This window comes from Haliotis cracherodii, unplaced genomic scaffold (genome assembly GCF_022045235.1).
Source record: "Haliotis cracherodii isolate W230 unplaced genomic scaffold, xgHalCrac1.p SCAF_18, whole genome shotgun sequence".
NCBI classification, from domain to species: domain Eukaryota; kingdom Metazoa; phylum Mollusca; class Gastropoda; order Lepetellida; family Haliotidae; genus Haliotis; species Haliotis cracherodii.
This window is the reverse complement of record NW_027266273.1, coordinates 7,305,030-7,319,665: the sequence shown is the minus strand read 5'-3', so window position 1 is coordinate 7,319,665 and position 14,636 is coordinate 7,305,030. Positions and strand designations below refer to the sequence as shown.

At 39.0% G+C, this 14,636-nt stretch overlaps 1 protein-coding gene across 4 annotated transcripts in view; it reads left to right on the top strand.

Annotated features, from left to right (window-relative positions):
- The first annotated feature begins 1,576 nt into the window (after positions 1–1,576).
- LOC139465732 (N-acetylneuraminate (7)9-O-acetyltransferase-like) overlaps positions 1,577–14,636 on the top strand; it is a 50,817-nt gene continuing 37,757 nt past the window's right edge. For all 4 annotated transcript variants that reach the window (XM_071247562.1, XM_071247559.1, XM_071247560.1 and 1 more), the window contains exons 1-7: positions 1,577–1,709; positions 5,003–5,099; positions 9,010–9,196; positions 10,563–10,673; positions 11,823–11,874; positions 12,809–12,880; positions 13,745–13,835. In XM_071247562.1, the coding sequence (XP_071103663.1) occupies positions 1,583–1,709; positions 5,003–5,099; positions 9,010–9,196; positions 10,563–10,673; positions 11,823–11,874; positions 12,809–12,880; positions 13,745–13,835 (737 nt within the window). In that variant the 5' untranslated portion in view covers positions 1,577–1,582. The remainder of the gene's footprint in view (positions 1,710–5,002; positions 5,100–9,009; positions 9,197–10,562; positions 10,674–11,822; positions 11,875–12,808; positions 12,881–13,744; positions 13,836–14,636) is intronic.

The window sequence follows — 14,636 nt, the reverse complement described above, 5'->3', positions numbered from 1 at the left end:
TCCTCCCACATAAAGCTGACACGCCGCGATATAACTGGAACACTGTTAAAAGCGGCATTAAACCCAACTCACTCACTCACCAACTCACTAATCCAAATTCAATGGAAGTCCGTTTCTATGCCAGCTCATTTCAAATCTTCCGAAGAATTGGTCTTCAGCAACCTATGCTTGTCGTAAGATGCGGCTAACAGGATGGGGTGGTCAGACTCGCTGATTTAGTGGATACATGTCATGATGTCAATCACTGGATTGGTTGATCATGACTCGATTATTTACAAACCGCCATCATATAGCTGGAATTAGTGCGGCGTAATACAGGAAAAAACGGATATTCCGGAGAAGCATAGGTTACAAGTATCTAATGTTTGGCATAGGGACAGACTAAATTTAAGATCGTGTTTTAAAATGACGTGATGAAGTATAATTCCATCGTTCTCTCGTAAGTGTTTGTTCAAGCTTTTTTTAAAATTTAAACAAAAACATAGTATTCATTGTCTACAACGAAGCCCATTTCTGGTGTCCCCCACAGTGATATTGCTGGAATATTGCTAAAAGCGGCGTAATACCATACTCACTCACTCATTGTCTACCACACAGGATCCTGCAAGCAACATCCAGTACCAGGTTTGGTACGACGATGTCCAGAGTCTTTCCCTGAAGTACATGGTGGCGTTCCAGTATAACTTGCGTGGGGTGGGGGCGTGGTACGCTGACTGTCTCGACTACACTGATGCCGCGGAACCCAACAGACTGCGGCTGGCGATGTGGAACGCCATGCCTATAACCTCATCTTCGGGGACAATAATTGGCTAAATGTGAAGGATTTCAAAAAACGACAATTCAATAAACTATACTGTCTACTGTGCACTAATAATGATTTTTGTTTTCAAATTGCAACAATTCAACATTTTATGTTGATTTTAGATAATACTAAGCGACGGACCTAATATTCCGGGTTTAGGGTTGGGGTTCGAGTCCAACGATTCGCTGTGCAGAGTTGCGTCCCTTGGGCACGCCAGAAACCTATGATTGTGGGTTCGAATCCCGGTTCGCCCCGATTATGTTTCCAGGTTTGTCAGCACCATACCCGTGCTCGTGGGTTTCACCGAAGTGGTAAACGTCTTAGACCTGCATCACTTCTGGCTTTCCTCCCACATTAAGCTGACACGCCGCGATATAACTGGAATACTGGCGTTAAACCCAACTCACTCACTCGCTCATTGATGGACTGTCATTTTTGTCATGTTTCATTGCAAGACAACACGACTGATAGAAGTGGGGTGCGAAATTGTATTTCATTCCGTGTGTGTGTGTGCGTGTGTGTGTGTGTGTGTGTGTGTGTGTGCGCGCGTCAACAAAACTGACAACGTAAATGAAAATCAATCTCCATGCTATACCTATTTATTATAATAATTTGATTTCCACAAAATTTCAAATAGAAAGAAATCTGAATATTCGAATTCTGAAAACAATTGGTCTTTTTTGTTTTTTTTGGAAGTGTATATTTTACGCGCGCTTTATGGAATTCACCTTGCATGAAGTCTCGTACATAAGACGAGAGCCAGCGAGACATGGGGGAAATATGGCGGAAAGAAGCACATCGACACACGAAATTACACATTACCTGAACGTAGAAAATGCTAAAATTGCTGCTTTTCTCATGGTATCGGGATTTATCCTGTACCATGGTGTTTTACATCTCAAATTCGGTAAGTATTTAATAATGCAATTTCTCATCACTGTTTCAATTCCTCTTCCGAGTACCTCATTTGTTGTTTTTCTCGCATTGTCGTCAATGACGAATGCTATGCTGTCAAAAAGACTACCGTGGTCAGTCACTCTGTTTCGTTAAGGGTAGGTGTTGTGTATTGCATTTTAGATCTCTGGCCAAGTTAAAACGGGTGTTTGTGGTCCCTGCACTTGACACTGGCTTGTTTCGTGACAGGCAAAAGCACATGCATGTCGCATCACGTTTCTTCGCTTCCAAATCGTCACATGTTTTCGTGACTTATGTTAAAGAAAATAACGCATGTACATCGCAACATTAAGTTTCAGAAACTGTGTTGAATATAAACGAATAAAATAATTGAATCAATTATGTCAAATAATTGAATCAAATATGTATTGAACATGTTGTAGACTAGTTGACAAATAGGCTATGTGTCCAATCAGGGCTCCAGATAATTGTTTAAGCAAAATTAAGGCATTGAGTATTGTTGAGTAGACTAGGACTATTAACTCACGTTATGCTAAGACTTCTGCCCGTATGCCCCTAAAATATATATAGCTGGAAGAAACATGCTATATGTAAATATTAGGGCTGCAAGCAACGAATAGACTATGAGGCGATTACGATTTGTATCTCAAATATAGGGTAACGAATAGATAGTATGAAATAATAAATACAATAACAAGTCAGCGGTTGATTTATTAATTGTTACATTCAGTGAAAAAATAACATAAATTATATGACATGGTTTGTTAGTTATTAAAATATTATACATTTATACACTGCAATTATCCAGGTACTAGGCTAATATCTGCTCAAATGCGACAATGACCAGAGACCACAATACTGTCAAATAAAATATTATAAGAGTGTTGTCTTTGAAGAAATCTATGCATATAATATGTTCTTATGGATATTTTTAGGTACGGGATTATATGTAAATGCACATGATTGCATATTCATAAATATTTGATTCTATTTCTAGTGGCCACGAATAATGAATTCCATTCATGAATGGATATGGTTTGATTCACTGAATACGTGAGTGAATCATAGCAGCCCTAGTAAATATATATAACATTTGGAGGGGGATACTGGCGGAAGTCTTTCCCATGCTATCATTCACATAAGGTATTTGATAGTTTTCTTTGGGTATTCGATATATTTTTATTTTTGGATCCAGTCTATTGGGTATACTAAAACCAATGGGTAGACACTTAAAAAAACGATTCTGCTTAAAATGTTGTTTCAGGTGACTCTAATTTTCTTCTCCTGATTTGGTGTCCCAACAATTTCACATAAGTTCACAACAGTGATTCATGTCTCAGTTACAATAAGCGATTGGTAGCCCTTTTGTGTATAAAAATATCTGCTCGTGTAAAAATACCCAATACTGCAATAGACTGGATGCAAGGGAGTTAAAATATACTGAATTAGTGAACATCTCCCTCCCACATTAAGCTGACACGCCGGGATATAACTGGAATAATGTTAAAAGCAGCGTTAAATCCAACTCACTCACTCACTCACTCACACTGTTTTTCTAACTTGTGAAAGTAATAAACAGAAACAGTTGAAATATTGTTGAGTGAAGTAAAAACAAACATACTTCAAAGTAGTTCAAAGTTATAGGTGAAAGTTAACTTGTTCAAGATACCCTTTTCATGATGATAGGCCTGATGTGAAAATAATACATTGAAGGGTCATATTTAAAAGCCATAACCAGAAGGCTCCAGGCCCATGACCACTACTGAATTTAGCACTGTCCATCTTACCAGTGTATCATGAAACATTTGCATACAATCAGTGATTAACTGTATTTTATGTGGAGGACGAGACCCTTATAAACAATGTCATATTCATGATCCTGCAATTACACAGAAACAGGGTCTCACTGTCACTATATATCATGGTATTTTAACACACAGAATACGAAAACAAACTAGTTGTAACCATGGCAACTAATCATAGTAATGGTTACAATAATGTCATAAAAAGTTAGGCAGAGTTGTTTCAAGTTTTATTGTAATCATGCAACTATGTTGGAGAACCAGTGGAAATTATTAATGTTATGATGTGTTGGGATTATATGTTTTCATTCTTTCCTTCCTGTAATGTTTTTTAACAAACCATAGGCTATTGATGACAAACCAATGAAAAAAGTTTGGAACAGCTCCTAAAATTGTTGTCACTCTATGTCAGTCACTGAGTCAGTTAATTGATCCCACATTACTTCATTGTTCAAGTATATTATCAACAAAGAAAAAAGTCTGTTTTACTTTATATATTCATATGCCAAATGACTCCTAATCTAGTTATGACTATGCCGGAGCCATTTGTTATAGGAGCTACGAGAGTGAGTTTGTTAATGTTGCATCTACAATGTTTTGGCCATTTTGCGACAAAGGAGTGACTTGAGAATGTAACGTGTAAGATGCATAACTTGTTTCATTCTGTTCGGAAACTAATTTTACTTTTTGAAATATAAGCATGATCAGGAAGAATTTCTTGGTTGAATTTGAATTTGAGAAATAGATCATGTTAATGATATAAATGACTTCACTGTAATCCTATGTAAGTAAATGTGAACATGGTGAAGTAGATGTATCATGTATGAAGCAAGTGTGTAACCATGGTTACTGCTCATCAGTTACATATGACATGTATAATGCATGGAAAGTTATGTGAATGATGTTTGAATGGATATCATGGATATTAGCCAGATGAGTATATATATATTTGTATTGGCAGATTTCTGTTACAGCGGCACATGCTGTAATCTATCATGTCCATGTGACCTCCATGGTGTAGAAAATAGAGCATCTGCCCAGAGAGCAGAATGTTAGGAGTTTGATCCCCAGGTCACCTCATTTAAAAAGACGTAATAAGATGGTACTTGATGTTACCCTGCCTCGTGCTTAGCATTGAGGGGAGAAACAAGGACTGGCTGGGAGTTGGTATATCATGTCCAAGTGGATTGTCCATGTTAAACTGCAGACAGTTTCTCTGTGGGCTGGCGCTTTACTAGCATAAGTCCAGAATAGTAAATACAGCCACGAACGCACACACACATGCATGTCACTGTACAAGTGAATTGATCTTTAATGAGACGTTAACATGTTTAAACCACATTTCATCTCACCTTACCAAATCAGTAAATGTCTAATATCTACATGTTTGACATTTTAGTTTTATGTGACAATGTCAGACTTGTATTGCCTGTGATTCAGCAAGATTTCCTAACAAGGAGGCCCACTTATTTCCTCCCTACAGGGAATGACTCGTGCACATGGCTGCTGAGTGATGGCAGGTTCCCAGGATACAGCACCTGGCAGCCATACGGATGTATGATGCACAAGTATTCCAAGAGGTACAGTGGCTTCATAGTTTGTAGATGTAGTTAGAAATGAACCCTGTTAACTATAAAGTATAGTGTTCGATATTAAGCATGGACATGATGGAAGTCGAGGCTTCCTTGTCATAGCCTTAATGTTAAAAGTCGAAGTTTTAGGGGGTCTCCAGATTCTAATACTATGGGCGCACACCTCCAGGAACCTCTTAATTTCAAACACTGACATTGTATACTGTATTTGCTTAGATAAGCTCCCAGGCACTTAGAAGATTATCAATTTGGGAGCTCTTATTAATACCATTCACAATAAGCAGGATGAGTTTGTTTACTAGGGTTTTTTTAAAATATTTTTTTTTCATTTTTTTCGATACCCTGTATTGAACATATATTATGTGGGTTTATCATGTTTATAGTTTGAATGTTGATGAAACTGAAACATTTTTAATGATAGTTACTTGGCAATTATATACCCCTGCTATGCTGCTGTTGTCTGTGGAAAATACTGTTAAAAATTCAAGATAAGATGGTCTGTAAGTTTTCTTTCTGAGGGTCATAAAGATTACTTACAGATTGGAGGGGGCACGGGTGGCCCAGCCGTCTAAGGCGCCGTGATTCGCTGTGCAGAGTTGCGTCCCTTGGGCACGCCAGAAACCTATGATTGTGGGTTCGAATCCCGGTTCGCCCCGATTATGTTTCCAGGTTTGTCAGCACCATACCCGTGCTCGTGGGTTTCACCGAAGTGGTAAACGTCTGACACCTACATCACTTCGGGCTTTCCTTCCACATTAAGCTGTCACACTGTGATATAACTGGAATATTGTTAAAAGCGGCGTTAATCCCAACTCACTCACTCACTTACAGATTGGTCTAGAAGTTGGTCAGGTATCACTTTTTGGAGCAGGGTGCTTAATACGGAGAATACAGTATTACTCTTCTGGAACTTTGAAGTCTCTTTATTTCTGTTACTAGGGCAACATTCCTTTTACCATTTGTCATCTTTGTCAACAAACAGGTTTAAGATTGATTGAATTATTAGCATGATTAGGAATGTGCATTTCCAGTTACCATGGTTACAGTTGCTTTGTGCTATAGACGTGATCAGCACACTGAGTGTCTGTGATGTCCTACATGTGTCTTGATATGCACTGGGTCAGCATGGTCAGTTGAACATGTTGAACAGTGTTGAAGTTGAAGTCCCAATTCCAAATCTGATATTTGAGCATGTTGAAGGAGTGATTGTGTTTGTGATAGTTGATGCTATTCTCAAGATTGGTAACACTTGGAGTCACTTCCAGAGTCATGATCCTCCATTATATATTATTCAAAAGAAGTAAAGAGAACACCTGATTCTTTCAGATTCAACCCGTGAAGATCTGGGGTAGAATAGGTTTTTCAGCAACCCATGCTTGCCGTAAATTGCGACTACGCTTGTTGTGAGAGGCGACTAACGGGATTGGGTGGTCCGACTCGCTGACTTGGTTGATGCATGTCATCATATTCCAATTTGCATAGATTGATGCTCTTGATGTCAATCACTGGATTGTCAGGTCCAGACTCGATAATTTACAGATCGCCAACATATAGCTAGAATATTGCTGGGTTTGGCGTTTAACAACAAACAAAGAAGGGTACTGTTCCATAGTGATTTTTAATGTGCAGTCATCAATAAAATACAATGAGTTTATTCATCGACATACTTACAGAAAAAAACAGTGTTACTGTCAACTTTAGTGTTAAATAAACAGAATGAAGGAGGGCTAGAGGAACTTAATGAACTTTGAAGAAAAAATGACCTTTCCGAGCAATGTGTCTTCATCTAGTCCTACTCACAGGCCCCAACCTGCAGCAAATGTGATAAAACTTCCCAAATCAGAATTAATTTAAACAGCCGTAACTTATTTTATGACTTTTGTAGGGATAGCTTGTATTTCACTGATAAGAAGACCAATAAATCAAAAAGAGTTTTTGATGCTTAGTTAATGCTTAGTTTTATATTATTGCATTGAATATAATCTCAAAATACAGTGTTAAACCAGAGACCCTATAGCAGACCATATCTATTATATGGTCTCTGGTTAAACATTTGTTTAAATACCTAAGAAAATAAGAACTTTAAAGTATCCCAATTTTGAACAAAATAACATGTTTTCCCAATGTGCCTGCCAGGGGCAGCTAGGATTGCATCATGGATTAATCTCTAATGACCCAATGTTTTATTGCAGCCTGGCTCAGAGAAGTTGCCATGGTAATGTGTGACTGGAATTATGTGTATCATCAGTATACCTGAAATTCTGAATAGGTGCATTGAGTACGATGTTTTGATTGCCCGGCCAGCTGCTGGAAATATCCATAATTGCTGTTATCACTGTTCCATTCTGAAACAGAATAACTAATCAGTGATGTATCTTGACCTACTCTGAGGCTGATGTTCGACACCAAGTTTGCAGCAAATGTCAGTAAAAATTCCTTTGGTTTGCAATGTTAACATACCTTTGAAGAAGAAAATAAGAACTTTGCAAACTCCAATTTGAGAAAAATAACTATTCCCTGTCAAGGTAAATTATTTTGTAATCATAGATAAATACATGCTAATTGCTATTGACTTTGCCTTATGAGGCCCAGGGTGTGGTGCATTGATAGACGTGATAATTCAAGACGAGATAGTTTAGAGGAAGAGGTTGATATCCCCCATGTTTTGAAAAATGGGATATAGCGATCAGCATGTCCTTCCGTCTGTCCATCCTTTTTCCGTTTCTGGAGCAGAACTCCTAAACTCCTATTTCCTGTTGAAACGTCCTATACGGATCAGTCTTGTGGTTGATGATTTGGGATTTTCTTTTTTTTCTCCATTTTTTGTTTGTTTTCATGACCATGATGATGATCACAATTTGGACTTATACTTAAAACAAGGGAAATACTCATTTCCGGAGCAGTACTCCAGTCCTTGAATATTTCCGGATGAAACTTGCCATACAGATGAGTCCAGTGGTGATCTGGTGCTTTAATGATTCGGGATTTTGTTTTAAAAATAATTGTTTTGTTTTCATGAAGACAAGATGGACTTATAGTTATACTGAAAACAGGTGAAGTGCTCGTTTCTGGAGCAGAACAGGGGTATATGTAATCTCCTGATGACTCTCTTTATTAAGCCATGGTTGATCCCAATTGTGTAGATTGAGGCTCATGATATCAATCACTTAATTGTCTGGTCCAGACTAATATTGTTACCATGTTTACATATTGCTGAGTGTGGTGTTACAACAAACAAAACCAAAAATCTCATGTAAAGACACTTGTAAACTTGTCTATCATATCCACAGACAATAATGTAAAACTGTACTTGTGTGACAGGCTGACATTCCAGGTTAGGACCATCATGTATGACCCAATGACATACATGGTATATGTACGACCGTCATGTCTTGTTGCCTCTCAGTGCCTGAGGCTATTGATTCTCTTAAAAACGGAGACCAAAGGACATTAAAAGATGGTACTTGTAAATACAGTAAACTACGGTTATAACAAACTCAAAGGGACTACTAATTTTAGTTCGTTATAACCGTAGTTCGTTATAAGTACATATACAGCATGACTACAGCAAGTAGTCGGGACCAAAAAGTCAGTTCATTATATCCGTCAGTTCGTTATAAGCGTGTTCGTTATAATCGTAGTTTACTGTACGCTGCCTGGCACTTAGCCGCAAAGAGGTGTGTCTGCAGCTAGCTTTTCCTTTTGAACCTGCCCTGAAACATATTGTCAAGAAGTTTCCATACAGTGTGACATAATATGGCTATCGAGTTAAGTATCAAATCGTGAACCATGTATCGTAATACATATCGTATCGTTACCTTGCTGTATTGTTTCACCCCTAGTGGTAACACTCCCGATTCTGTTGATCATGCATGATAATGCACTGTGTCTGTTCCAGTGATGCCAGGATGTGCATGCACTATGTGTCCTACTGGGGTGGCAGGAACCACATCACATTCGTAGGCGACTCGAGAATCAGGCAACTCTACTTCGAGTTTATCAACCTGATTGGGTCAAAGGAGGTGAAGCAGCATAAGGCTCATGAGGACATCCACTTCCAGGACGAGAAGATCAGTGCCAGGATTGTGAGTAGTTCTTGTTTACTCGGGGTGTGTAGGGGCATCTTCCTGAGGCAAGGGAGTTAGCTGACTATAAAAGTCCAGTTTCCACCCTTGCCGAACTAGGCTGGTTTTATGGAGTTACATTTTGGCTGGGCTAACGAGTCTATGCATAGTCCAATCAGGGCGGTCGGGTAGCCTAGTGGTTAAAGCGTTCGCTCGTCACGCCGAAGACCCGGGTTCGATTCCCGACATGGGTACAATGTGTGAAGCCCATTTCTGGTGTCCTCGCCGTGATATTACTGGAATATTGCTGAAAGTGGCATAAAACCATACTCACTCACTCACTCATAGTCCAATCAAAATTGCGCTCCGAAATGAAATCCTGTTCTTAAACTGTCATGCAGATTTCGGTCGATTGCAGGATTTGCAAAGCATATGCAGCGCTAATTCGTTGTCAACAGATATTTTCTAAATCTTTGCATGTTTTTTAATCAAGGTGCTCACATGATTTGATGCATTTCGTAATGTAAGACTCATTTTATCACAAGTTATGGATCTTGATTATCGATCACATTGTTTTGACTGGGTGCCGCCGTTTTGTTTGAAGCAAATGCAAGTGATACGAGTGGTGGAATCTGATTGGTCTATAGGAGAGGCATAGAAGGGACATAACTCGTCACAGCCACTGTTGGCGTTAAGATCGAGCCAAGGAATTCCAGCCTAGTTCGGCAAGGGTGGAAACTGGACTTTTTAAGTCTGTTAACTCTCTTGCCTCGGGAAGATAGTGAAGGGGTTGGGGGTATTGTCTGGGCCAGACTTGATTGTCTTAATGTAGCTGAAGTGTGATGATCCAAGTAAGAATTTGTCTCCAGCAACAAATGCTGACTAACAGGATTGTGTGGTCAGACTCGCTGATTTGGTTGATGCATGTCATCGTAAAGATGGATGCTCATGATGTCAGTCACTGGATTGTCTGTCCCAGACTCTATTATTTACAGAATGCCGTCATACAGCTGGAATAGTGCAGCGTTAAACAATAAAGAAACCAACATCATCATAATCATAGTTGTTCACAAGTTTTTGGTAAACATCGGCAACCTGTGTTTTCTACGGGCAGCACAGTTGTCTGGGGCGCCGCAATTCGCTGTGCAGAGTTGTGTTCCTAGTGCAAGCCAGAAATTAAATATTGTGGGTTCGAATCCTGGTTGACCCCCAATTATCTTTCTAGGTTTGTCAGCACTATTCCTGTGGTCATGGGTTTTATCAAAGTGGTAAACATTTGAGGCCTGCCTCACTTTGGTCTTTCCTACAACATGTCATTCCATGATAAAACTGGAATACTGTTCAGCTGCAGTGTTAAACCAAACTCACTCACTCTTTATGATTTCAGGATTTCCTGTGGCAGCCAATGGTGAATCTCTCCATGTTTTACATGTACAAGAACTTCCTGCTGAGTGAGCCGGGCGCCAGACCAAACCTGGTCATAACCGGCAGTGCCACGGTGAGTTCCTGCAAGTGCTTCGCATCCACTGTGGTTCAGATGAGCTATAATGTTTAAATGGTTCAACATGGTCAACACAGTAGGGGTGAAACGATACATTGGGGTATCAGCATGATACGATACATTTTTTTCTGTGTCAAGACAAGACGATAGATTTGCTAAAATAGATTTGCTAAAATAGATTTGCTAAAATAGATTTCTTACTACTCGTTTAATGATCCCCAAGCAAATGTGTAATTAGCGTTCCAAGGTCTCTTCTTCAAATAGCAACTACGAACGTGTGTCTACAGCAAGCTTTTCCTTTAGAATTTGCTCTGAAATATTTATGGTCAAGAAGTTTCCACACGATTTGACTAAATTATATGTCTCTCGATATGTATCGTGACCTATGTATCATGATAGATATTGTAGTGGCCTTGCTGTATTGTTTCACCCCTACAACACAGACTATACTTTTTGCCCTTGATACTGGCTTTTAACCACATTGGTTGTTATGCCTCCCCTTTAGATTCGGGGGCATGAGTGGCCAAGTTGCCTAAGGCGCCGCGATTCGCTGTGAAGAGTTGCATCCCTTGGGCACGCCAGAAACCTATGATTGTGTGTTCGAATCCCGGTTCGCCTCGATTATGTTTCTAGGTTTGACAGCACCACCCTGTAGATGCCTGAGCAGAATATCCCCGCAGAACCTAATTGCCTGGAGTTTTTCATTGCAATACATTTCAATATATTACAAGGAAAAATATATTGAATAACCAAAGAAAGCTATCAATACTCAATGTGAAACATAACATGAGTAAGTACTAATTTTTTGCTCATTTGCTCAAAAGGGCAGTCAGGTAGCCTAGTGGTTAAAGTGTTTGCTCACGTTGAACACCCATGGGTACAATGTGTGAAGCCCATTTCTGGTGTCCCCCGCCGTGATATTGCTGGAATATTGCTAAAAGCAGCGTAAAACCTCACTCACTCACTCACTCACTCACTCACTTTAAATATTATCTGGAGCCCTGATGTAGACTGCACCAACTGTCCTACATTCAACAATCAACATTCAACAGTCATTGTTTGATTGAGGTCAGTTGTGACCCAACTGAACATCTATTATACTATAGCATCCTCCTCTGATGAATTACGTCACCTGTTGTTTTTCAGTGGTGCATAAAACTGAACAATGGAAGCAAGAATGCTCTGAACAACTATCAAGGTATGCTATGTTCCTCCCAACACCTGTTGATAAGGGGACATGGGTAGACCAGTCGTCTTAGGAGATGTGATTACCTAGGCAGAGTTGCGTCCCTTGTGCACTCAAGACGCCAATTATTGGGGGTTTGAATCCCTGTTCGCCCCAAGTAAATTTCTAGATTTTTCAGCAACATACCTGTGCTCGTGAATTTCACCAAAGTTGTAAATGTCAGAGATCTCCTTCACTTGAGACGTTCATCCTACATTAAGCTGGCATGCTGTGATATAACTGGAATTCTGTTTAACATGTTTAAAGCGGCATTAAAGAAAACTCACTCACTCTAACAGGTGAACTCTATTGAAGACTGCTATTATGTTTATCATAGTTAAGTGATCTTTCCTCTTCAGTCTAGTCTGAATCCAGTGCGAAATAAAACTTTGTTTGGCGGTACTATCAGCTTATAATAGTCCAATGTGTTAACAAGTTACATTATACTGAAAATAATGCCAAGTGTCAGGTTGAGCTTGTAGACGCATACGTTTTTAGAATATACTGCAATAAATTCTTTTGAACATGTTTCTGCAATGGCTAGTTTGGTTCCACTTCTGCATGCGTCGTCTGTGCTTAGGACTGTCTCTGTGGTCTGGTGGTTGAGCGTCTGCCCAGAGAGCAGAAGGTCGGGTTCGATTTCCAGCCGTTTCATACTAAAAGACGTTAAAAGATGTTTCTTGTTATCTAGACATTTAGGGGCTAAAACAAGGACTGGTCGGCTTGCAGTCAGTATACTGTGTCTGAGAGGGATATTCATGTTAAACTGTGGCATGGCATCTCAGTAGGATAGCACTATAAAATCGGCATTAGGCCGGACTGATTTACATGATTTACAAGCATCTTGAAAGCGAAGTTAAACCTCATTTCACCTCACCTCATCTGTGTTTGTTTCCTTCTGTTTCAGTGAATCTCACAACAATTGTTCCTCTCTTTGATAAGCTGAAAGACACAACCAAAATACTCTGGATGTTGCAAGGTATATAATTTACTTTGCCATTGCCTACCCTAGCACGTTGAAGTAGTGTTGACAACGTGGGGTTCTGGAGCCAGTGGGTCCGCAGTACCTCTCACTAATCATTAGAATGACAATGTGAGATCTCTCTGAGTGTGTCATAGTGCCTTGACTTCAGGGATTGCTACTGATAATGTCAACAGCTAGTTTGCTTCATCCAGACTATTATTTACTGGCTGCCTTGATAATTCTGAATTATTGCAGGTTTTTGTGTCAAAAATACTCCCTTAGAATATTCTCATAATCATACTGACTGTTTTGTCAGCTTGATCAATGATCATACCTTTGGGTACAGTATTTGACATAATAAGCACCCAGGGTGCTCTCAAAATTCGAAATAGGGGGCTCTTATTAGAATATTCTTTTGGTGAAAAACAACATATTTGAAAGATTTCGTGGTTTATGCTGACAGCCTGAAATGTTTATATACGACATATATTTTTCCAGAATTTATTTTCCCATAATTAAGGATGCATATAACACACATTTTATACGAATAAATATGTCTTGTGTACATTGATCAATTGGATTTGGGATTGTTCGCTAGCCAATATTTTAGGAAATATTGCAGTGTGCGCTTATTAGAGCGGGGCGCTTATTACTTTGAATACGGTATTTCTAAATTTGTATCAACTAAGTAATTAAATTTGTCTTTATCCCTGTATAGCATATTTTTAAAAAAAAACAAAAAAACTTGTAAAAATATAAGTTGTTCGATCGCAATTAAATTCTAAATTACTTGTTATTTGAATAACAACACGTCCCAATCTTAATAACTTAATCATTGTTTTTGTTGTTATTGTTTGTTAACGAGTTTTGTTTCTTCAGATCCGGTTGTGGAAGAGAAACTGAATGGAAACCGTTCAATGATAACAAATGAACAAATTGATGACTACAACAAAGTTGCTTTGGACTTGCTGTAAGTAATGGTCTTTCAAGGATGTATGGATGCAGTGAAATTGTCATGTTGTGGTCACTGGCTATCTGGTAAAATTCCAAAGTGTTGATGGCGTTCTCCATGGCTTCACAGAGATTGAAACTGTGGTTTTAGGCCAATCATAGCAGAAATGTTTTCTTCACTTAAGGTGACTGCATATGTCAATGAGCCAAAGCACATTTGTCAGGCATTTCTTCAAATGGCAGAGTTACTGTGGATTTGCGGATTCAAACAAATGATTTAACCATGATTACAGTATCCTTTAGAATTTGGATTATTTTGAGTAGAATAATTGATGGCGTTCTCCATGGCTTCAGAGAGATTGAATCTGTGGTTTTAGGCCAATCATAGAGAAAATGTTTTCTTCACTCATGGTGACTGCACATGGGGTCATGTGGCAGAGTTACTGTGGATTTGCGGATTCAAACAAATGATTTAACTTTGAATGGGTTATATATATCAATATTCATGCTTTGCTATAGATTTTAGGTATTTATTTTGAGTAGAATGTTTGATGGCGTTCTCCGTAGCTTCAAAGGGATTGAATCTGTGGTTTTAGGCCAATCATAGAGAAAATGTTTTCTTCACTCATGGTGACTGTACATGGGGTCATGTGGCAGAGTTACTGTGGATTTGCGGATTCAAACAAATGATTTAACTTTGAATGGGTTATATATAACAATATCCATGCTTTGCTTTAGATTTTAGGTCATTATTTTGAGTAGAATGTTTGATGGCGTTCTCCGTAGCTTCAAAGGGATTGAATCTGTGGTTTTAGGCCAA